General features: G+C 38.0%; 1 protein-coding gene across 13 annotated transcripts in view; it reads right to left on the bottom strand.

The window, feature by feature from the left end:
* DOCK4 (dedicator of cytokinesis 4) overlaps window positions 1-24,555 on the bottom strand; it is a 480,689-nt gene that overhangs the window by 265,436 nt on the left and 190,698 nt on the right. For 5 of the 13 annotated variants that reach the window (XM_089917504.1, XM_089917506.1, XM_089917513.1 and 2 more), the window contains one exon: window positions 1,295-10,079. In XM_089917504.1, the coding sequence (XP_089773630.1) occupies window positions 1,295-1,534 (240 nt within the window). In that variant the 5' untranslated portion in view covers window positions 1,535-10,079. The remainder of the gene's footprint in view (window positions 1-1,294; window positions 10,080-24,555) is intronic. The other 8 variants (XM_089917502.1, XM_022582994.3, XM_089917510.1 and 5 more) reach the window with 6 other exon arrangements.

Below are 24,555 nucleotides of genomic sequence, written 5' to 3'. Positions count from 1 at the left end.
GCGAGCAGGGGCTGCTCTGCGTTGCGGTGCGTGGCCTTCTCATTGCGGTGGCTTCTCTTGTTGCAGAGAACAGACTCTAGGCGTGCGGGCCTCAGTAGTTGTGGCTCGCGGGCTCAGTACTTGTGGCTCACAGGCTCTAGAGTGCAGGCTCAGTAGTTGTGGCACACGGGTTTAGTTGCTCCTTGGCACGTGGGATCTTCCCAGACTAGGGCTCAAACCCATGTTCCCCTGCATTGGCAGGTGGAATCTTAACCACTGCGCCACCAGGGAAGTGCCCCTATTGCATTTTCTATGTAGCAGAAAATAAAAACGGTCATTTTGTGCCCATATCCCTCACTAATTTGGATTTTCTCTTTGACAGGCTATTTCAAATCATTTTGTCAGGATAAGTACACCTTTGTATTTTGAGCACATCCCTTCAAATGATTAAGCTGTTCTATAAATTCCTTTGAAAATCAGAGAAGAAATAAATTCATCTTCCCCAAAATGTCACCCCCAATTCCCCATATACAGTGGTTCAGAGTGAGGGGAGGGTACTAGATTTACATCTGAATCCAAGCTCAGCCATTTTCCAACTACTTGGCCTCCAGCAAGTTCTTCACTCTCGGCCTCATTTTCCTCATTTGTAAACTCAGGATGATCATAGTCTTTTATTTCCTTGAGTAGTAGTAAGGATTAAATGAAGATACTACATATAGAGTACTTCCCACAGGGTTTGCACCACAGAAGACTCTCAGTAAGTATAACATGTAAATAGGTATATATATATATACATATATATATGTATATATATATATATATATATATATATATATATATATATATATATATATACACCCAAAACACTGACCCCTTTTTTCCCCAAGAAACATTTCTTTCTCTTGTATATTTAGAACATTCTCATTGATTCTGGCTAAGCAGCCTATCATTTTTATTATATTTGAATAATTTATAGAGAATTAGAACATAAAAAATACCATCAATATGAAAATTGTATTGAAAATAAGTTTAGTTCCCCCTGAAAATTAAATGTATTCAGAAAGCCTAACCCTGGTTCCATGTAAACCATCCTATTTGATTAGATGCCAGGAAAGTGATCTTTTACCTTCGTGCGGCTTGAAAAAGAACTTGCAAAATCCATTCTAGATGGACACAGGGATTAAAACAACACTGAGTCTTATTAAGCTCTCTATCCCTAATTCCTGGAGGAGTACTAGTGACTTACAGCATGTGTTCAAATATTTCTTAAAACAATTCTTTATTGGAAACATGATGCCATTAAAAAGTTACATACCACATAGAGTTGTTTCCACATGGTTCCCCAGTCTCTTAATGTTGATGTCATTTCTGTGATAACAGAGTCTTCAGTGGGAATAACCATTTCAAATTGTCTGTGAAATTGAACAACAACAACAAAGTGTATAAGCAAATGACATAGGCAATAATCTTCTTTTAAACACTCTAAAAGACCAACCAGGAAAGGAAGCTGCAGAGTTATTTTTGGTTCTGCAGACAGTAACCAGGATCCGATCATGAACTTGTGTGAGGAATGCAAAGTGGGTTACGGCAGTACCATAACAGAACGACCAGCCACTTTATCCAGATCAAGTCTGAGCAGTGTGGTGGTGAAGCAACAATAGCAGAAGAGTTCTGCTCCAGCCACAGTTTGACTTCTAAAGAGCAACTCGTTTAACTTCTCCAAGTCCCAAAGTCCTTGTGTGTAACATGAGGTCACCAGGCTACATAAACTGTGTGATGGCTTTTGCCTTCCAAGCTCTATGACTATAGGACTCAAAGGGAGGGACAGGCTCATTCAACGATCAGGCTTTGATGGCTGCAAACATCTAAACTAACTCACCATTCTAAACAACTAGACACTGATATACTGACTGAACACTCACTTGTTCTCATTAACACTTCATTTTCATGACTTGCCAACAAGACCATGAAAAATGATTACTACTATCAGTAATGTTGTCATGCATCACAGAACTTATTAAGGGTTTGACATCACAGATATTTGAATATCCATTGCAGAATGCTCCGCTCCATGATTAGGGTAATATATTTCTCCTATTTCTTTTCTAAACGTTAGAAACTATACTTGGAAAATATTCATACCAACATCTAGCAGGGTATGTATGGTGGTCCTAATATTAAGGAGATATAGAAGGAGATGGAGGGAAAAAACAGAAGATTGAATTGGTCTTCTGTACTCTATCTTTGACATACAATAACCTTTTTTTCTCGTCTCTAGTTTCGTTTTTCAAATTCTTCCAGTTTTTGCGCAGCTTAAAATGGGTAAGTGCCTATTAATACTACAGCTTCTCAAAAGAATGCTAACTGACTGTACTGATGGGGATTATCTCTTCATTTGAGTATTTTTTTCCAAGGACAATATCTAATATGTAGACACTGAACCAGGTTACATGGATGATCAAGGGAAAATTACTTCGTAGCATGAGGCCAATAACTGCTCTGCATTCTTTTTTGACGTTATGTCCGAAGTGCATATAATTTTTTTTGTAAAGTTTTCTTGACAGCAAGTATGGGAATTAAAATCTTGCCTTGATTTCTTCACCAACAGATCCTCTTCTCATTTCATACTGCTGCTAAAGTACTGACCCTGTGAATGTTTTACTCCTTTCTAGAGCTTAAACACTGCTGAAAATGTAAAGCTGGGTTGTAAAACTAGAAATAAAAGTAAACAGTAATATATGAACTGTAACATATATAGAACCTTTTATCAAGTCTACATAATATGACATTTTTAAATGGTAGTGCATTTATTTTGCTTTTGAAGCAGCTGTTGCAATTTAAAGGATGAATATCTGGACACAGAGACTATAAAATGATAGAATGCAAGGTCAGGAGGGAACAGTGAATTTCCAGGAAAACTCAACAACCTACTTAACATCTAAAAACTGAAATGACCTCAGCAGGAATTAAACAATAGAGAAGTGACCTCACAAACTATAATTTAAGGACCCCGTCAGTCCTGCATTGCTCTGAAGACCCAGGAAAGAACATAAAGGCAATTCAGTCTGTGGGAAGTTGATTTGGGGTTTGTTCAACCAAAATGTAAATTTTTAAGAAGCACAGAATTGCCATTTTAGGTGAGGCAGCTGTTTCCTTTTAATTATACCAAAATCAACATTCAAACAGTCTGTCATAAATAGTTGCCCCTGAAATTATATTTTGTTCAGTTATTCTGAGATGAACTTTGCAGCTATTTCATCCTGGTGGGCAATCAGGGTGCTAATCCCCTGAAAATAAGGCAGGTAACATCAAAATCCCAAAGAGGTTCCCCTCTGGGAAAGCAATCACCTGGCAACACATGTTTTTGAATGTTTTCAGGCTAAAGTTTTTCTTCCAGTTAATAGTCCTAGAACCTAAAGTCTCAATGAATTCCAACTTTTTTTTTTTTTAAGAAAATAAATTTTGGTTCTACCCTGAAGTTCTCTTGCTGTATAATGCTTATCATGCCCTCTTTCAGGTGGAGAACCCACAACCAAGTCTTAAACTTACACGACCAAATTCTGAGACACCTTTACCCATATTTAAACTTCCTCGGACTCAAGGGAGCCAGATGCTCACCACTTACTGGCTGGGACAAAAATAAAAATAAAAAAATAAAAGAAGATACTTGTTTCAATTAAAATTATGTCCCACCCCAATACAGTTTGAGAGAGAGGACTTTCACTGGGTGAAGTGATGCTTGACGTTTTTGCTAGCATCTTCTCTTTTCTCTTCCTCGGTCAGAGTGTAAGGTGGGGGCTGGGTGGCCCTCTGCTCTGGAGAGTTGAGGGGATCAGGGTGGGGCTTGGGGCAAAGGCAGCAAAGAACTCTGGCTGCAGGGGGTCTGCTCAAGTGGACTCTTTAAGGGACAGGGTAGAAACCCTGGGTTTCAACATTGCCTAGGCCAGATCACTAGGGCAGAAAGGTCAGAACAAAGAGTAAGCATGTGTTTTCTGGAGTGTCCCTTGGTTTACTTGAAGGGAGCTGGATAGAGCCTGGTGGAAGAATTTCAAAAGGATTAATAACTCTGCTTGACTCACTTCTGGTGGATTATAACTGCACAACATTTCTGACGGACACACATTTTTTAAAAGAGTAATAGTAGTGGTAATTATTAGTATTATGTTTTTAATCTACTGTTTTAAATAATTACTACTACTATCAAAATAATAATAATACTGCTTAAAGTAACTGACATATATACGACATATAACATAAGGATCTCCTAGACTCTTTAAGTTTTATCCACATACTCAAAGTAGTTATACCATATACTCTCAGCCACCTGAAGAAATTATTTCACTGAGCTAAGATTTAATACTCTACCTTTATAGAGAGTGGATATAAGAATCACCCATTTGAATAGCCTCTATGGCACTTTTCTGGTAAAAATAAAGTTTGAAGATATAATTTAATATGCTTTAAAATGTGCTTTAATAATTTAATAAATTCCTATTTTTTGCTGTTTGATGAATAATGAAATTTTTATGGTACAACCTGCATTGTTTCTTTTGTCATAAAATGAAAATTATTCAGTGATCCAATGCATATTCCTTGTGACATTGGCAGCAAATATTTGGATTCACTTAAAATGAATAATCTGCTTATGTTAACCACTTAAATAAGCAAGTGCTACTCTTTCATTCTGTGATATTGTATTTGAATAATCTTTTATCATAACAGCTGCTTTAAGTCCTTTTGTACACAGACTGGGAAAAACTTTTCAAATATATCAGAAATCCTAAGTGATCAATGAGCTCAATCAAACAAACAGCACAGAAATGATGTTCTCTGAAGCAGAATAGCGGCTTTGTGAAATGGTCACACAAGGATATGGTATTAACCCCAAATAGGAAAATAATGGCAGACTTGGCTGCTTATAATTCAGTAGTGAATCTAGGAAATTCCTGGGGTTGAGACATGACTCAGCATTTGATGGGTGTGACTGCCATGCTTCCCTACACAGCAGGAAACCAAGAAAAACCAACTCCTTTTGCTTAAAGCAGAAACTAACACACCATTGTAAAGCAATTATACTCCAATAAAGATGTTAAAAAAAAAAAAAAAAAGATTAGGCCGATTCCATGATTTCTGGACAATGAGAGAGCTCCAGAGCCCTAGATCCTACTGTTGTCCAACACACAGACGTGGTTCTTTTAATTTTCTCCATCAACTGCCTTAGTGTAATCTGTCTTTATCAAACAACACAGACAATGGCATGATTTTCTATAGTTCATTTTTCAAGACAATTACTAAGTCTTCAAATTCCAAAATAAGTAATGGTTCTATGAAAAACCCTTCAACTATTAATAAAATTCATTTCTTACCCTTTGTTCTTTACACAGGCATTTTTCAAGTGAACGTAGCTGGAAGGAAATATACCCTGGAAGAGAAAACATGCAGGTTATGGTTCTAGCTGTCTATTACAGCAGAGTTAGTTTTGTAAGTCATATGTATAAAATATAGCCACACAACCATAACAATACTAGGAAGAAGGAATCTAACATATTCTTTAGGCTAAATCTATTGTAGCTTAGACCCATTCATTTTATTTTCTACTACTTACCAGTTTACAAATTTAGAGATACTTTAAAATAAATATAATCAAAAAATTAAATCCCACTCAAAAGTATATTCTTTATAAAACAGAAAATTTTTATATTTTCAAGAATTCTATATAGAAAGGATGTTGAATAAGAATTTTTTTTTAATACTCCAGTATTGAAAGAAGGGGGTTTTTGTTTGTTTGTTTTCGTTGTAGTTCTTTTTCTTCTCTCCAAAAATACTCATGTGTCTATTTAAAAATATATACTAAAAAATACTACTATGAATCTGGAAACAATCTGTGTATTACATGTTAGGGAAGATCTTTGATGAAAACATAGCAGCAATTAATCACCAGGCTGCCATTTTGACGGGATAAAAATTAAAAGAAGCCACGCTAGCTTAAAGCCTTTTATTGTAGGGAAAAGCTAGGGCAAGGAAATTATTCCTTTGTTCTAAATGAGAAATTGAAAAAAACAACATTAAAAAGAAGAGCATCAATTTTATTATCCATTAAACAACAATATTCTCTGAATGATTTTTTAGGTACAATTAAATGACAAATTCAATTAAATATTTAGGAAAACAAATGTCATTTGAATACATTATCACCACTGTGGATCCAAGGATAATATAAAATTTAACTAGCAAGTTCTGTAATATACAACAGTAGTAAATAGGTATATAGGTTAAAAAAATAACTTTTTTTTTCCTTTGGAATTTAAATTTACCTGAATATGGTAGGAATAACAAATAGAGTAATTATAGTAATTAACAAGAAAAAGTCAGAACTTGAGGTTCAAAGAGTAACAGAAGTAACAAACCATAACACATTTTTTCTCAAGCATGTACTAAATGAAAAATTAAATACTGAAGCTACATTTGCATGTGCCTGCAGGTGTCCAAAAATAACTTTAAATGAGGGTTAAAGTATCAGGCTCTCCTTTAGAATGGCCTAAAATAAATGAAATAAAGTAATAAACACAGTTGGATGATCCGGAAAAAAGGTATATTTAAGCAGAAAGGCAGACAAAAGAGTTTAGATTACTTACATTAGACTTTGGTAATGAGAAATGATACAATTTCTTATCTACAATCCTAGTAAAACCAGAATTAAACCGAAAAATGAACATGACATGTAAAAAAATATTAGAGAAATGTGGGTAGCATGGGTAGATCAGAACAAAGTATTAGAAAAAATATAGATATTAGAGAGGATTAGTGTCAAAATCATAAACTACATAAATGAAAGGTAAAAGAAAAATCATATTACTTCCTACTATAATTCCTTAGGATTTATATAACTATATAAAGGATAATGAGTCTTAGTTTTTGTCTGTAATGGTAAGAAAGATGGACTCTTTATATGATTTTCCCACATTTCAGCTCCTCAAATCCAAAGGGACTCTTAACATACCCTACAATAAACCTGTTTCTCCACACCAACTTTTTACAAATGATGCCACAAAAAACTTAAACATTAAATACCTCTATTCAGTGTTTCTTTTGGAATATATATATTTCCCCTGCCTGAATTTTACTTTCACTCTCTGTGAAACTAACACTTCAAAAAGATTTTTTTATATATATAGTAAGCCTATTAAGGTCTTCTCAGTATAAATTTCAAGAGCTACATAGGATTATCATTTGAATAGCATGTCTTAACTATAATCCAAGTTCAAAAGTATTTCCAAAATTATGAAAATCTGTATTGCCATTTAGTATTTCAACTAAGAGTCCCAACTGTAATTTCAATTGTATAATGAAATAAAGAAAAATAACTGTCTTTCTTAAAAATCCCATAATTATGGTTAAAAGCAATAATTTTTACCTTGATATTTGGGTTTTTTAAGGCAAATCCTCTGTACCAGCCTGTGGAGAAATAATCATGGTCATATTTCAATAAATCATTACAATACTTTGAAGAAATGATTAGAAATCAATCTGTCCTTTACTGATGGAATTTTACCCTACATATAAATATTCTAGGTATAAACATAATGCGGGTTGGGATTAGGCTCGACTAACAGTCAAGTGACTACTAGTTTAAGTCTTCTATTAATAAAATCATTTACAAATTGTATTGGAAACGTACATGAAAAATAGAAGCATGCATAACAGAAATAAAGGCTTTGGAATCAGAGTATTGTGCTTAAATTCTGGCTTTGCTACTTATTAGCTGTTGAATCTTGGGCAAATTAATTGACCTCTCTGAGCTTAGTTTCACTTCATTTTATAAAACGCTACACTACATCCCAGGGAAATTCAAAAATCTACACAAGATTTAACATAGTTCCAAATTCTCTTTGCCTGACTACAAAGCCCAGACTCTACCATCAAAGCATAGTGCTCAGCCAGCAGTTCTGTAGTGAATTCACACATTTCTTCAGCTTACTGTCTTGGGTTAGGATCAGTCTGATAGCCTAAGAAGAGTGAAGCCAAGTCTCATCTACTAAGAGAACTAATGGCACTCTTTCATCCACACATAGTTTTTATTCTGTAGAATGCCTATTACTTAATCTCCAAGGAACTCTGAATCAATTTTACGGCACTATCCTTAATGGGGAACATATCTTTTTATAGTTTAAAACAATTACAGGGTGTGTATATATATATATACATATATAGATAGATAGATACATATATATATATTTATATGGTTAATATATAGCCCCCTATAAATCTATTATTTTCAATTTATTTTTTCTTCAAGAACAAAAACCATTTTACTTATTGGTAAGAAATTATTTTTATCATGTAACAAATGTTCTATGGAATTGAATCTTTTTTTGATTAATTGAACTTTTAGAAAGAAGTATTTGAGATTTGCGTTTAAATATTTTTGTTCCTCATAAGTTTTCTCAAAAGAATATATTGTAAAACATCATTTTGAAATCAATCTGGAGAGAACAGAATGAATTGAGAAATGGAATCTCTATAATGTCAGGGTTTACTATATCCCTTAAAGACATCCATCCAAGAAATATAGCCATTCTTAAACAACTATTTTAACAGAAACCAAAACTTTTTGAGAATTGCAGATATGTCATAGAGAGGTCTCTGTCCAACTACATCATACAGAAAGGTTTTCAGGTTATAAAACAGCTCCCAGGGGCTTCCCTGGTGGCACAGTGGTTGAGAATCTGCCTGCCAATGCCAGGGGACATGGGTTCAAGCCCTGGTCTGGGAAGGTCCCACATGCTGCGGAGCAACTAGGCCCGTGAGCCACAACTACTGAGCCTGCGCGTCTGGAGCCTGTGCTCCGCAACAAGAGAGGCCGCGATAGTGAGAGGCCCGCGCACCGCAATGAAGAGTGGCCCCCGCTCGCCGCAACTGGAGAGAGCCCTTGCACAGAAACGAAGACCCAACACAGCCAAAAATAAATAAATAAATAAATAAATTAATTAAAAAACCAAATATACAGCTCCTATAGTTGTGAAGCCCATTTTCACCAATTCAAAACAGACTTTATATTTACCTGTAAAGAAAATAGAAACAAAATATATCTGGCAATGACAGAGAAAACCTTTATTTTTATTAGGTACATTGGACAAAATAAATGTCCACGTATCACCACAATTTACTAACAGGCTCTAACTAAAAGTAATAGTTCTATTTGGGAGAACACAATTTTGCCAATAATGAACCTTGATATGATAGAATCTTACCATATTATAAATTCCTAATAAGGACAATATATTAAGAGGAAAAACAGTTATCTTTGGATATACTGATAGGACTTTACAATGTGGCCATTTTGATAAGAAAAAAAGAGTAGTCATTTCATCTGGGATCTTTTTAAGGACTAGAGTTTAAGGATGTTTTGTTGACCAGGAACAGAAGCATTTGAGAACGTACATATTAGGTCGATTGAATGAGATACCTGTTACATAAATTAATCATACAAGTTCATTTAACTTTTCAAATGCAGTGAATAACTTCAGACCAGATTTGAGGGAGGTGAGGAGATGGCTGCAGGACTAGAGCAGAGTTGGCCTGGGCAGGAGTCCCACCTGGAGGCATCTGGTTACCCAACCTGGGGTAAGGCATTTCTGCTCTAGACCTCTTTCTTTCTGCCCTGGGGAACCCACCAGACTCTTGACATTCTAAGAAAGGCCTTCTTGTTTGGCCCCAAGTCATGAACTTTCACAAATTCAATAGTCTCAATTGCTTTCTATGTTGGCATCTAGTGAATATAAGTAAATAATATTAGGAAAAAATACAATCAGCTTAAAAATACCGAATAATGCTTTCCCATAAGCCAAACATTCAATATGCAAGAAAAAAGTTTTGTTAAAAATGGTTCACTGTGACTACTGGGGAAATTCCAGGGATTGATAGAAGTATGGAAACAATCTGTAAACTTTATGAACTGTCCAGTGTTGCAGGAGATTGTTTATACAACCTCAAACAATCAACACTAGTCTACTTACCATCACACTTCTCCAGGATCTGAACTGTATCTCCAATTTCCAATGACAGGCCATAGGGGACAGTTCCTCGAAAACTGGCAATAACTGTAAGAAATGACATAGATTATATGGAGATGATCATCATATCAGTTACAGCCAGTTATACTGCTTACTATTAAATGTTATTGACTAGGAAAAATGAATGTGAGTAGGAAATACACATTGATAGCTAGAGCCGGCTGTCATATCCTAATTTGACAGATTCTTGAAGAAAGTCAATCTTTAAGCTTACATAATTCGCCAACTTCTTGGTCGAATAAGTGTTATTAATACAAATTTCAAAGATGCGGAATTGGGCTTCCCTGGTGGCGCAGCGGTTGAGAGTCCACCTGCCGATGCAGGGGACACAGGTTTGTGCCCCGGTCCGGGAAGTTCCCACATGCCGCGGAGCGGCTGGGCCCGTGAGCCATGGCCCCTGAGCCTGCACGTCCAGAGCCTGTGCTCCACAACAGGACAGGCCACAACAGTGAGAGGCCTGCGTACCGCAAAAAAATAAATAAATAAAAAATAAGTAAGGAATATATTTCTTACTTATTAATAAGCTTGGTTTACCTTTCTGCTATGCTGTTTGCAGGATATTTCTTTTCCAGAAAGTCCTCAAGAGAAGGGACTGCACCTATTTGCTCATTAATATGTCCCCAGGGCCTAGCCCAGTATGTGGCATTAAAGCAGTCTTCTGGTTCTGTAGTAAGCAATGGTGATGCCTGGACCTCTCCCCTGGGTCTAAACACACGGCCACCGTGACAGTTCCCACATGCCTCAGCTCTCAGACCATTTGGAATTGAGGGGAGCCACCATTTAGCCTTAACCTAATGGTTACAGATTGATTGGTTTCTGAAACATTTCACAGGGCTGGGCAGGACTAGGATACCAGAGAGAAAGAGTGCACAGATTAACCATCCCTACGTGATTTGAGTGGTTAAGGGAGAATAAAAGCACAGTGATTCTCCCCGGGAAAGTAACACTTGAGTCATAAAGGAGACAAGGATAGAAAATTTTAAAAATGTACCTCAACACACGAAAAGAGAAAGAGACATCCCCTGTTAAATACTATACACGCTGAAACCACCTTGCAATTCACATCCAAAAGTGATAGTAAATGCTTTGACTGCATGATTTTTAAAAGCCCAAAATTTTGGAAGTGAATTTTATAATTCTCTTTCAGATGGTGAGACTTAGATACAACTCCAATCCCCAAAATAAATTATTGTTATTGCTATGAATGTGTTTTAAAAGCCTGAAGGAATACATGAACCTGTCAATAAATGAAAACATGCCAATAAGTAATGGGCTTTCAGAGAAGTCTAAAGCTGTTTTACGATCTCAAAACAAAATTAGCGGTAGCAGTCAAAACACAGGACAGAAAACATAACCTAAAGTACATGAGATAGATAAAAATAACTACATAGTAACCAAGTTAGAACATTTTAGATAAGCACTAGTTCATGATGTCATTTTCTAACTATAACCATAAATACCCTATGACCTCATGTTGATGTCCTAGAAGACATGTCTGCTTGAAAAATAATCAAAGGTCTGTATATCTTGACAGATTACTTCAAATAATAATTCAGAGACCTCTTCTTATAAGGGATCAACAACTGAATAGACAACAGATTGAGTACAATTTAAAGGACTCCAAAGCAAGCTTGTACCCAGAATTGCCTGTCTACACTCATGAAGTTACCTTAATCTCTCACAACCCTAGTGTCTCAACCCTGCACTACTGATGCTTCTATGAGAGGTCTATGTGTACGGGCACCCAACCCAGCTCTGTGTACAGCTCTTACCACTCACAAATGCTATTGTTAACTCCCAAGGCTGCCATGACTACGTCCCCTACTGCTGGTCGCTCTGTCCTACCCCTCATCGCCTTCTTGAACATGGCAGTACCATTCACGAATTCCATTTCTTCACCATCCCTTCATGCCTCGTCCCTTCACTTCACTGTGTTCTGAAACTGCTCTGTTCCCTAACTGTGACCACATTCATATTGCCTTTCAGGAGTCTATCTTCTTCTGAATCTTCTACTGCTTCTCTCATACCCTCCAGCCTTCTTCTGTAGACCTTCTTTCCCTAACCCTCTTCTTAAATGTTGCTGTCAAAAAGGCTGGGTGTAGGAAAATAATATCAAACTTGGCATCATGAGACGTGGGTTTGAACCCAGATCTGACCATTTATTAGCTGTGTGACTTTGGTCAATATACCAACCTCTCAGAATCTCCATTACCTCCTGAGGAAAATGCGGGTAACAATGAAGAAACTGCAAAAGGTAGTAGAGGGTTAAATAAGGCACCTATCAGAAATAATTTACCACACTGTCTGGTATACTCTAGCTATTTAATAAATATCTCAATTGTAAAACTATACTTTTTTTCCTTCGATCCATATACATTCTCCCTACTTGGAGAACGTGCTAAGACTTCCAGAATCACCTGTCGCTATATGACTTGCCAAGTCTCTCTCCAGTCCTGATCTGTGGCCTCAGCAGCTGACACAATCTTCCAACTTGTATATCTCTATTTAGAGGTCTAAGCACCTAAACCTTAGCATGGCTTCAGCTGAATTCATTATCTCCCCTCCGCCTCCAGCCACATCTAAGCAATTTTCTCTCTCCCAATCACCCACTCTAAAATGTTAGTCTTCTGCTCTAAGTCCTGCTTTCTCTCGCTATTCCTAGGTGGATTTCTCTGCATCACTCCAAAGGGCTGCTGGAAAGCCTTCCCGGAAGGCTCCCTGTCTCCACGGTTGTCCTTCCTCAACACAGCATCTATGAGACCACCAGAGGTCCCTTTGATTCTGTCACACTTGTACTTAAATGCTTTTTGGATATGTGGCATCAGGAAAATTTTATTAGGTTCAATTTCTTTTCTTTAAAGGAAAAGGTAATAAGACATATCATGCCATATCAGACAACAGTTTGATGGGGTTGTTTTCCTTTTATTTCATGCCACCATTTAGCTGATACAATCCTTACATGTCTCCAAGCCAGATCCTCGTCCATTGCCCCCAATTCTGTCGAATGGTAGCACTGTGTCCAACGACTCTACAAGCCAGAAACCCAGGAGTCATTCACATGCCCCCGACCCACATATCCAGTCCAAGACCCACATCACAATGGCCTTATCTCTTTGATATCTCCCAAAGCCATCTTCTTCTCAACTTCTCCACTCCCACCACTGCCCTAGCTTCGTTATCACCTCTTGCCTGGCCTTCTCTAGCAGTCTCCTTATAGGGCTGTGCCCATATACTCAGGTTCCTCTCCAATCCATTTCTCACACAGCAGTTAGAGAGGTCTTTTCAAAATTCACATTTGATGATGTCATCATCCTCATAAATATATCAAAGCTCTGAGAATAATAGAAAAAATCAGTACTACAGCCTGTAAGGCCCTGCCCTTTTCTGGTTTCATCCTGTACTTCTCAACCCTGACTTTCTATACTCTGGTCACAAAGACCTTCCTTGTTATACTCCCTCCCACACAGGACTTTGCCCATGATCGACCCCTTGCAAGGAATACTCTTCCTTTCCCTCCCCACCAAGTTAAGCTGTATTCACCCTACAGATGTCGGTTCAGTGGCCACTTCTCAGAGCAGCTTTCCTCGACACACATCCCCTCACCCCAACTGCACACTCTCATAGCACCATATACCACTCAACCATCCCCTCTTATTTGTGCAAGTTTTTGAATGATGTCTCCTGCAACAGACTGTAAGTTCCATGGATATAAGGACGAGGTTAGTTCTAGCTCCCAATTGTCTACCTAATTCAGTTCAGAGCCTGGCACACAAACTGAACTCGGTAAATAATCGCTGAGGGGATGAATGAGGGCAGAGTCATTACTGTTACGTGTTCTGGTCTTAGGCAGTCAGGTTCCTTTATTAAGGGCAATTCTATTTTAAGAAGGTGCTCAAAATTCTAAGAACCAAACTATATTACCTGTGAAAACTCATTCTTTCATAGGAGCTGTTTAAAACTGGGATGACAGGTTGTCTGGGTCATAACAGTGTATCACCTCATTTCTTACCCAAGAAGTCTGCGTGGGTGAATCCTGACTTCACTCTTCAGCTATATCATATTTGATAACTATTAAAGGCAAGCTATTAAGTTCTTCAGTCTCACTGGGCTTCAGATGGCTCCTCTATAAAACAAAGGAGCTAGACAAGGTGAACTGAAAGGTCCCTGCCAGCCTGCAATTCTGAGAGTCTGGAAGAGGCCCTTCAGCTCAGCACTACAGAGCATGATATATAACTGAAGCACTCTGTCCCCAGACCAGCCTTGCTTTGGTTTTAGTCACTGCCCGAGTTCTGAAAGAATGGACATCTGTCCCCACCTGCAACAGCCATCTGATGAAGCAGAGGGAAAGCCTGTTCTCAGTATCTCCTACAAAGTCCTTTACCACTGCTCTCCTGCTACCTTTCCAGGCTCCCATCCCAGCTACCTCTCCACACACTGCCCTCCACACTGTCATACCTAAATTCTCGTCAAGTTCTTTCATGCAGGCCTCAGTGCCTTTATACATATTATCCCCTTTGCAGGAGTTGCATTCCCCAGCCCTTCTACACCGGATACTGCAAAGTAGCCTTAGTTTTAGGTCTAGCTCCAAGGTTAGCCCTTTCAATTTCCTACTTCATTTTCCCCATCCTTGGGCCCAAATGGAATCATTTACTCTTTCATCTGTGCTCCAAGGGCGCTCTGACCACACCTTAAATAGGGCAAGGTATCACATACTATTTAGCACTTTATTTATCTGTGTCTTTCTACTTGAGAACTTGAACTACTTTTTCTTTCTTTTTTTATTGACATATAGTACTAAGTTTAAGGTGTACAGCAATAATGATTTGACTTACATGCATCATGAAATGAGTATCACAGTAAGTTTAGTGAACATCCATCATCTCATATAGATACAAAATTAAAGAAACAGAAAAAAGATTTTTTTTCTTGTGATGAGAACTCTTAGGATTTAGTCTTAACAACTTTCATATATAACATATAGCCATGTTAATTATATTTATCATGTTGTACATTACATCTCTAATATTTATCTTATAAATAAGTTTGTACCTTTCACTGCCTTCATCCAGTTCCCCCTTCCACCTATGGTAACCACAAATCTCATCTCTTTTTCTATAAGTTTGTTTTTTTGTTTTTGAAGTATAATTGACCTACAGCACTATGTTAGTTCTTGGTGTACAACATAGTGATTCAATATTTCTATGCATTTCAAAATGATCACCACAGTAAGTCTAGTTATGATGTCACCATATATAGATACCCATAGTTATTTTTTTTCTTTTCCATTATGGTTTATTATAGGATATTGAATATACTTCCCTGTGCTACACAGCAGGACCTTGTTGTTTATCCATCCTATGTATAATAGTTTGCATCTGCTAGTCCCAAACTCCCAAGAGAACTTGAACTATTTTTAATTCATCTTCCATAAACCAGCATACAAATGTGTCAGTGCATGAATGGAGAATGAACACACACATGGAATGAATGAATGAAGCCACTGAAAAATGGTAGTCAGGTTTTAATGGATTCAGAGAATGTCAGGGGCACCTCTCATAACTTAAAACATCTAAAATAAATATTAAACTGCAGATCATATTGGAGAGTAACACCTTTTTAGGCTACAGTTTAAGGCATGACTTTGATCTTTACCTTCTAAAATGGCAAGTCATTTCCAACCTTTGAATTACACAAGTAACTCTACCTTGCAATGTATGAAAGTGATGAATGGATGGAAGAATGCTACCCTCTTTATGTTTCAGGTTATGAAAGAGAATGTTGAAAGGGGAAGGCAGTTCTAGGTAAAAGAGCAAAAGATCTGAATACATGACTAGCTCAAATTTACTAGTGGTAGTACATAATGTATCATAAAGTAAGGAAAACTGGTTTATTAAAGCAAAGATTCAAAGAAAACACAGGCATTCATGAAACCTCAATTTGCATTTCCATCAAGTGCACTTGAAGAATATGTTATGTTTAGATTCCATTTTGGATACAACTTTCCCACTAAATTCCCAAATCCTCCAAGCATTTTTGCATGAAACAAGTCCACAGTTGAAAATTCATCGTGTCCCCAGTTGTTGTAAAGTAGCTCTGCCTTTATCCAAAGGTCTTCTCATCCTACACTTTCCAGGGGCATTTCCCCACCAATAATATTTGGGTTTACTGAACATGACCACACATTGTCTTGATCCCTCGATTTTTTTTTGTTTGTTTTCTTATAAATTGAACAACTTTAGTAGCTACAGAAAAGATCATAGAGAATGAATCATTCATAGAGCTGGAAACATAAAGGTTCAATACTATTGTTTCAGTCCTAAGGATCCTGGGAGTACAGTTTTAAACAGCACATAAAAACTACTATATGGTATTGTTTTCATCTCTGCCCCTTTGCTACTATATAAAAATTTATTTGGATTAACAAACATGCATGTAAACATAGCTTATACTCAAATCCTTTAAAATTGTATATGGGGAATTCCCTGGAGGTCCAGTGGTTAGGACTCCACGCCTCTACTGCATGGGGCACGGGTTAGATCCTTGGTCGGAGAACTAAGATCCTGCAAACCACGTGGCACGGCCAAAACAAAAACAAAAACAAAAAACACTGGCTAACATTATATGTGTAAGAAAAGTGTTAAATGTATAGGGTAACCATCTTGCAAATCATATCATGAACAGCTGCCTCTTACCACTTATTGTGTTATTCGTTTATATAATATCAGTTTAGTACCTAGCGACAGTTTATTAAAAATTAAATGTCTGTGAGAAACATCCTCATATATAACTCACGAGTGTTTTCTATGAAGACGGTGAAAATAAAAGCAAAATTGTGCTGTGAAACAGGGACTCATTTCTCAGTTTCAGAGACACAGCTTGCTCATTCAAAGAACAAATTCGTACTTTTAAACTTAGTACAGAGAAACTCAATCAGAGTTCTATGACCTTTAAAAGCAAAAAAAGAAACAAATTATAGAAAAACTACTAGATGACAATCATGTAGCTCTACATCACAGATGATAACATATTCATCATCATGGTCAAAATAATATTTACCACGATGCTACACACCACGATTCACGTCGAGCCTGGCAAATGCTGCCCTTGCCCTTTATGGGCTGACAATTTAAGACGAATGGAACATAATACAGGAAAAAAAAATAATGAAGTACTCTGTCCCTTGTGACACGAAGGAAGGAAACTCATCCCTCAAAGTCGGAGTTCTGGCTTCATCTTTCTGATAAAAGGATCTCCAACTCAGGAACAGGCTGTGGTCTGAAAGGTCACTTGTGAGCTATTCACAACACAGAACACGACGCTATTATTCTCAAGCTCTGAGATTATCCCATGGAATCCCATTTAATACAAAAAATGAAACTCCTGTTTTTCACAACAGAAATGAGCTATGACTGCATGAGAATTTAAATAAACATTTCTATGTGAGTAGTTGTAAAATTCTGAAAGCTGGTGCTTGAAACATGGCAGCGACAATGAGAAGGCAGTGAGAAAGCAGCGCATTGTAAAGGAACACCGTCTGTCAGAGGACATTTAAAAGTGGTCCTTCCTATGTCCACGTGCATTTCACACTGTTCTTGGCTTTGGTTTGTCATGGATGTATCTACATTTAGGCTTATCAGTTTTTATGAGTATCACTGCAGTAGGGGGGACACAAGTGGAAAAAAGGGGAGAAAAAGGTAGAATTTCTGAAGGATAAGATTTTTTTCTGGATAAGAGCTGGAGGAAACAGTGAAAAGGGGAAGTGGATTAAGGAGAACTAAATTCTTTTCAGGGATTTTATTTCATAAAATAGTGAACTGTGGAAAAAGAGGACAAGGGGTCACCTCCTCTGCACAAAACTCTCTTGTAGGGAAAGATGAAATAAGGTGGGGAAAAACAAGTTAACAGTCTTATCAAAGACACTATCTGTTTTCTAGCTGTCTGGATAGAGCTTGAGGGAGGCTGCAACAGAAGTCATCTGGAGATTTCTCTTGGTACGATCACTAGCACAGGATGGAACTGTCTTTCTCCCGTATCCCCCTCCATCTTGCCCCTCATGAGATGAAGTTAAGAGCAAAGTGTCATTTCTAACTTGAAGGGACTCCCAGCTGGTCATCAGTATGACAGTAGGGCCATGGGAGCAGGCTGTCCAGAAAGACTGAAAAAAAGAAATTCAAAGGAAACGTGTGAGGGGGAGATGGGGTGATAGCTCCTGAACACTGCTTTGATGCTGAAAATGAACTCAGTAGGAAAATCAAAGAAACGCTTGCTAGGCTCCATCTTCTCTGTCCCTTGGACTTGCCATGCATTTGAGATCAGCCTCCATTCTGGTAACTGTCTATGCAGGTCTCACACAACTTGCATGCACGCCTGAGAGGCAGACATATGCACATTTACAAATAGGACCCCATTCTTATGCCACAGGTACGGTCAGGCCTTGAGACAGGTCACAGGACTCTCTCCGGCCCTAAGTGACTTTGAAAAATCAGAAGCACACTGAATAAAATGTATTCGTTTTCTGACATTTTACAAGTACCACCTTGAAAATACACTGCTGTCCTTGACTGTTAAGAGGACATTTCTACCAACTGCAGAACTTCACTCTGCTTGAACCACTGCCCTTTGGACTCGAGGTAAACGTGAAGGACAGTGGTGGCAGCACCCACAGCAACGCCCCTCTTCAGAAATGGATGACTTATTTTCCCAGCTGCCGAGAGCATTAGGGCATGCGGCCAAGGGGCAGCCTTCTGGGGTTGCCTCAGCTGAAGAGAGCTGTCTTGCCCAAGGCCATGTCCTCTTCCCAGGGTGGCCTGCACCCAGTGACCAGGAGGGCCAGGCCCTCCTGCCACAACTTGGTACAATTCTGAAGGGCCACTCCAGCTGAAGTGATGACGGCCATCACTGGGCCGGCATCACAGGTCATCTATTCCCTCTCTCCAGTTCTGCTTCTCCTCCCTCCCTGCCATCGGTGTGACAGCCAAGAACATTCCCTGATAAACATCCTGCAAGCTAATCTCCATCTCAGAGTCTGCTTTCTGGAGAGCCAAACCTGCTCCAAGCTTACAACATCACCCATTCAGAATCGACTTCTTGCCAGGTGCATTTTCAAGGGAGAAGGAGAGTAGCATGACTACAGTACTATCTTGTGGTTTTAGTAAGTTCTTTATGTATTATTTCTAATCTTCTATGATGTAGGTGTTTCTATTCCCATTTTAGAGATAGAGAAAAAGAAGAGGAAAGAGGCAAACAAGGGAACGAATGAACATCAAGAGGGAATTGTTCCCCATTAAGATTTATTTGAAGACATTGTCACTGCGGCAGTAAATGAACACGTTTTATTCCCCAAAGAGTCATAAACATACTCTTCCCCTTGGTTTTAATGTTACAAATGCAAAGGCACTTTCCTAAGTGGCTAAAGGTCAAACAGTAAAACTCTGAACTGATGACTGCATCCACCCATCAGTACTTTTAAAAACAACTTAATATGATCGAAAAGGTTATGGTTTTGGTCAACTGCCAGTCAGGAGGAGCATCTTGGAAAAGACAAGAGTTTAAACAATTATCTCAGAAGTATCCCAGCACTTAGGAAAGGGAGATAATATTAAGAGCTCACAGCCCACCCCCACTTTTTTTTAAAAAATTTTTTTGGCTGTGCAGCATGTGGGATCTTAGTTCCCAACCAGGGACTTGCACGTGCACCCCCTTCACTGGAAGCACAGACCGCCAGGGAGGTCTTAACCACTGGACGGCCAGGGAGGTCCTCTAGGGAGACAAATACTGAACAGGGAGATGGAGGCCCAGGGCTTAGCTCCACCACTTACGAACCATATAGTCTTTGGGCCTCTACCGTTTGCAGGCAGGATGACATGACCTGCCCGGCCTACCTCACAGAAATGTCATGAGGATCAAATAAATGTATGAGAACTGGATTTGTAAGCCTATAAATGTAAGTAAATATAGGATATTATTTTTCCATCATCACTGCTAACTGGAAGCTTGGAGACTAGATCTGAATCTGTCATGTGTGAAAATAAGGTTTCTGTGTACAATTGAGTAAATCAAAAACCCATTGCTCTGTTCTGTTATTACAGATTCTTGGAAATCATTATTAACAAGTTAAACTTAGAAAGATTCAGGTTCAACCGCTCCAGAGGGGTAAAAGGCTGACACTATTGTTTTTTCTAACAAAACGGGAAAAAAATCTTTGGCAAATGAGACAGATAAAAAAAAACCAGTAACAGAGTTAAGAGAGATTTTCCTAAAATGCTAAGGCAGAGATAGGAAGGGAAGGAGATTCAGCTTTTAATACTCCCTCTGCCAAACAGCGCAATATTTGTCCAAGGGATACTAGACAGCATCGGGAGGAAAAATTACAACACAGACTTCATGTCACAAAGTGGAATGAAGTTACAGAAAATAATAATTGCTTCCCCCACACTCCAAGGGAAAATTTTTCACTAAGAAGTGAAATACCATTCTCCAAGCAAGCATAATAAATCTACCACCAAGTATTTGGTTTACAAAATTTATACATACATTTTAATACATATATAAATCTACTTAAATAAAATACATATCCTTTTTCCAGTGTGAGATGGCTAATGTTAAAATTATACTATTTAAGAGAATTTTTGAAACACAGGATTAAGTTTCCCAACCCTTTTTTTTCCCTTAATGTCTTGCTATAAGGGAAGAGAGAGAAAAAAACGGTTACATCCTTCTGTGCTTTGTTCTGATTTATCTCTCCAAGTACTAAATACTCAAAGTCAAAAAACAGCACAGGAGAACTGAAGTGGTACACCTGCACCCAGCCCTTTCCCCCTGCACCAGAGGGACTCACAGTTTGCCCCCAAATGGGGAGAGGTCAGCTTGTTCTCACAGCCTCTTCTAACACCCTCTCCAAGCTAATACTCAGCCCTGCCTCATCTGGTCATTCATCTGCCCCACACAATAAAGCACTACTATGTCTAACTTTCCCTCCATAGGCTTTTCTTTTTCAAACTTGAATTTGACTTCCATTCCCAAAGCTCACTTCTCAAGAAGTCTGCTAGGATACTACCTACAAACCGTGGAACTTCCACCTAAAGAGAATCAAATCCTACATTCTTACTGTTCATCACTCCCTCTTCTGCTCTAATGACTAAGCCAGTTTCCAGTTTTGAACAAACACTAGTTTTGACTGGTTTTGACCACTGAAAACCAGTCAAAAGCAATTTCTCTAGAAAAAAGGGAACCAGTGAACAGGTCAATGGAGAAAAGGAACAAAGTTCAAAGTTCTCTAAAAGTCTGGTTCCTGCACACTTTTCTAATCTCAGCCTTTACAAACCACATTCAACAGTCACACTGAACCTCTCATCTGGGCCTTAGCAAGTGCTGCAAATGCTTTACGCTCTAGTTGGAATTCCCTTTTGCCCTTCCCCACAGGGTGTTCTTCATATCAACTCCACCTTCCCTGACTCCACAGTACCCGCGTCCCATTTACATCTAACACTGATTACACCCAGGGTCTCTAGGTTTGAGGCCCCTCTATGCTCCCAACACCACCTAGTGGCTACTCAATAAATAATGAACGAACGCACAGTGTAGTTTACTCATTCATTCACTTCTATGTGCCAGCACTGTGGCAGGCACTGGAAAGACAACAGTGAAGGTCACACTTTGCATCTGTTTCATATAGTTCATTAGTCACGAGAAAGAACGTTTCCTATATATTTTTGTTCCTACAAAATACAATGCTGAATTTTGTATCCCCAGTGATTTTTAAATGTATGCACAAAACTGACACACTTATAATTCTATAATTCTTGTGTGGGGGAAAAAATTAAGATTATTGTCCATTTTTTTTTAACTTTTAATTTTGAAATAATTGAAGATTTATAAAAAACTTACAAAAATAGTATAAAAATTGATTCAGCCTTAAGTTAGCTTCAGCAAATGTTAAGATATTAAATAAATAAAGCACACTTACCAAAACAAGGAAATTAACATTGATACAATATTCTTAACTATCCTACTGATCGTATACAATTTTCACCAACTGTCCAACCAATGTCCTTTGTCTGGTTAAGGATCCAACCCAGGATTCCACATTACATTCAGTTGTTATATTTCTTTAGTCTCCTCTCATTTGACAGGTTCTTTGCCTTTCATGACCCTGATGCTTTCAAGAATACTGTCCAGTTATTTTGCAGCATGTCTCTAAATTTAGTTTTGTCTGATGTTTCTTCATGATCAAGCGTAGGATGTGCAATTTGGGCAAGAATACCACAGAAGTGATGATGTGTACCTGCTCAGTGTACCTTAACAGAAGACATATGATGGTAATGTGTCTCATTGCTGGTGATGTTAACCTTGATCGCTTGGTTAAGATGATTTCTCCACTGTAGAATTACTACTTCCTTTGTAATTAACAAGTATCTCATGGGGACACAGTTTGAGACTATGCAAATATACCTTTTTTTTTATCATACTTTATAGCAACCATTAATGACTCTTGCCTGCAACTTTAGCAAATTTAACTCTGACATTTCTTCATAGGGTTATCCAGACACAGTTTATTTTAATTGCAGTTAAAACCTATAATGGGTCCTTTTTGAAGGTGGCACATTATCCTGACTTTAGCCTTGATTTACTAAGCATAAAGCATAAAATTAACACTACTACCATAGGTATTCTTGAGATGACCTACTCATCATATCAAATAAAACCTCAATCTCAACATTTCATTCATTTCAGAAAATGAACAGAATTAATATTTTTGCTTAATTTCCAGTACACTACATGGTCTCCTTAAATACTACTTTCTTAACCAAAGAATGGATATATGTGTGTTTGGTGAAAGATAACTTTTGAACTGTTTCAGCTGACATTTTCAAAAAAGACTGAATGGATCTTGTCATTAACTATAACCATCCACAGATGTGAATTAAGCCTTTCTGTCTTTACCGTACTTATGGGTCACTGATAAGGGAACTGTGGTAAAATTTTCAATTTCTTTTATTTCAGGGAAGGAATCTAGCCTTCTGTGATGGCTAATTTTATGTGTCAACTTGACTGAGACACAGAGTCCCCAGATGAAACATTATCTCTGGGTGTGCCTGTGAGGGTGTTTCTGGAAGAAATGAGCATTTGAATCAGTGGGCTGAGTAAAGCACACTGCCCTTCCCAATACGGGTAAGCATCATCCAATCTGCTGAAGGGCCTGAATACAACAAAAAGGTGGGAGGAGGAATTTGATGTCTCTGCCTGTTTGACCTGGGACATCAATCTTCTGTTACCCTGACTAGGACTTAAATCATCATCCCTCTGGTTCTCACAACTATATCACTGGCTTTCCTGGGTCTCCAACCTCCATCGTGGGACTTCTCTGCTGCTATAATCATATGAGCCAATTCCTTATAGTAAATCATATACATATACATACACATATATACATATACATACGTATACATATACATGTGTGTATGTAATACACATACATACGTACTCATGTACATACATATATTTATATGTATGCATGTATGTGAACATATATATGTATGTATATGTATGTGTGTGTATATATATATATATATATATATATATATATATATCTCCATATCCATCCTATTGGTTCTGTCTCTCTGGAGAACCCTAATACACCCTCCTAATAATTTTGTACGATAATACTGATTTTTAACTAAAGTCTTGGGTTTTACTGATGTTCCCAACAGTTCTTAAGTTATTAATTCTGTTGCATACTGTATTTGAACTGGTTATAAAAATCTTACTTAAAATAAGACGTTGACTACAAACTAGAGTAAGTCTTTAACTTACAAGTGATTTGCATTTTGGAAATTTTATAAAGTTGGTTACTTAGAACAAATGGATTCTCAAGCTACCACATAATAGTATACTTGATTGATGAAGCAGCTGAAACAATCATTTCACATGCAATGAAAACTAGGGGATGGAGGCACTTATAGTAGGGGAGGTATACTATGGCAGAGGTGGAGAGGTACTGGCAAATGTGGAGAGACAGTAGGCATAAGCTAACTCCTTCCCAACACCATGCTTCTCATCCTGGTCTCCTAGAAAACCCCAAGCCCAGAGAGGGCCACTGTACCTCAACTTTGCCACGACCTGGTGATCCATCCACACCATTCAGTGCCCCCAATACAGATTGTATAATTATGAATACATGTTGGCCTTCCTTCATCATTTCCTTTTCCCCAAGGAAACGCAGTTGTTATCAGAACACCTCTCTCAACTTCACTCCCACCCCTATCCACAGGGCAAACCCAGCAGCTATCTGACCAGTGGGATGGGAGTGACTGAACATCCATGTCCTCTGGAATCTGGTGGAAGCCCAGCCCAGCCATTCTTTAGATTTACAAAGTATTAGGACTGGAAGGACTTAATAGGAATGATCACATCATTATATACGCGGTATTTGTAAACCTGGTATTCATGTGGCTCATATTATCCAGGAAATTCATCTAAGCCTGATATTTCCACTTTATAAATT

The sequence above is a fragment of the Delphinapterus leucas genome, chromosome 9 (genome assembly GCF_059928025.1).
Source record: "Delphinapterus leucas isolate spDelLeu-1000000601 "Yukka" chromosome 9, BTC_Dleu_Yukka2, whole genome shotgun sequence".
Lineage (NCBI taxonomy): Eukaryota > Metazoa > Chordata > Mammalia > Artiodactyla > Monodontidae > Delphinapterus > Delphinapterus leucas.
The sequence above is the reverse complement of the archived record's forward strand: the minus strand, read 5'-3'. Positions and strand labels throughout refer to the sequence as shown.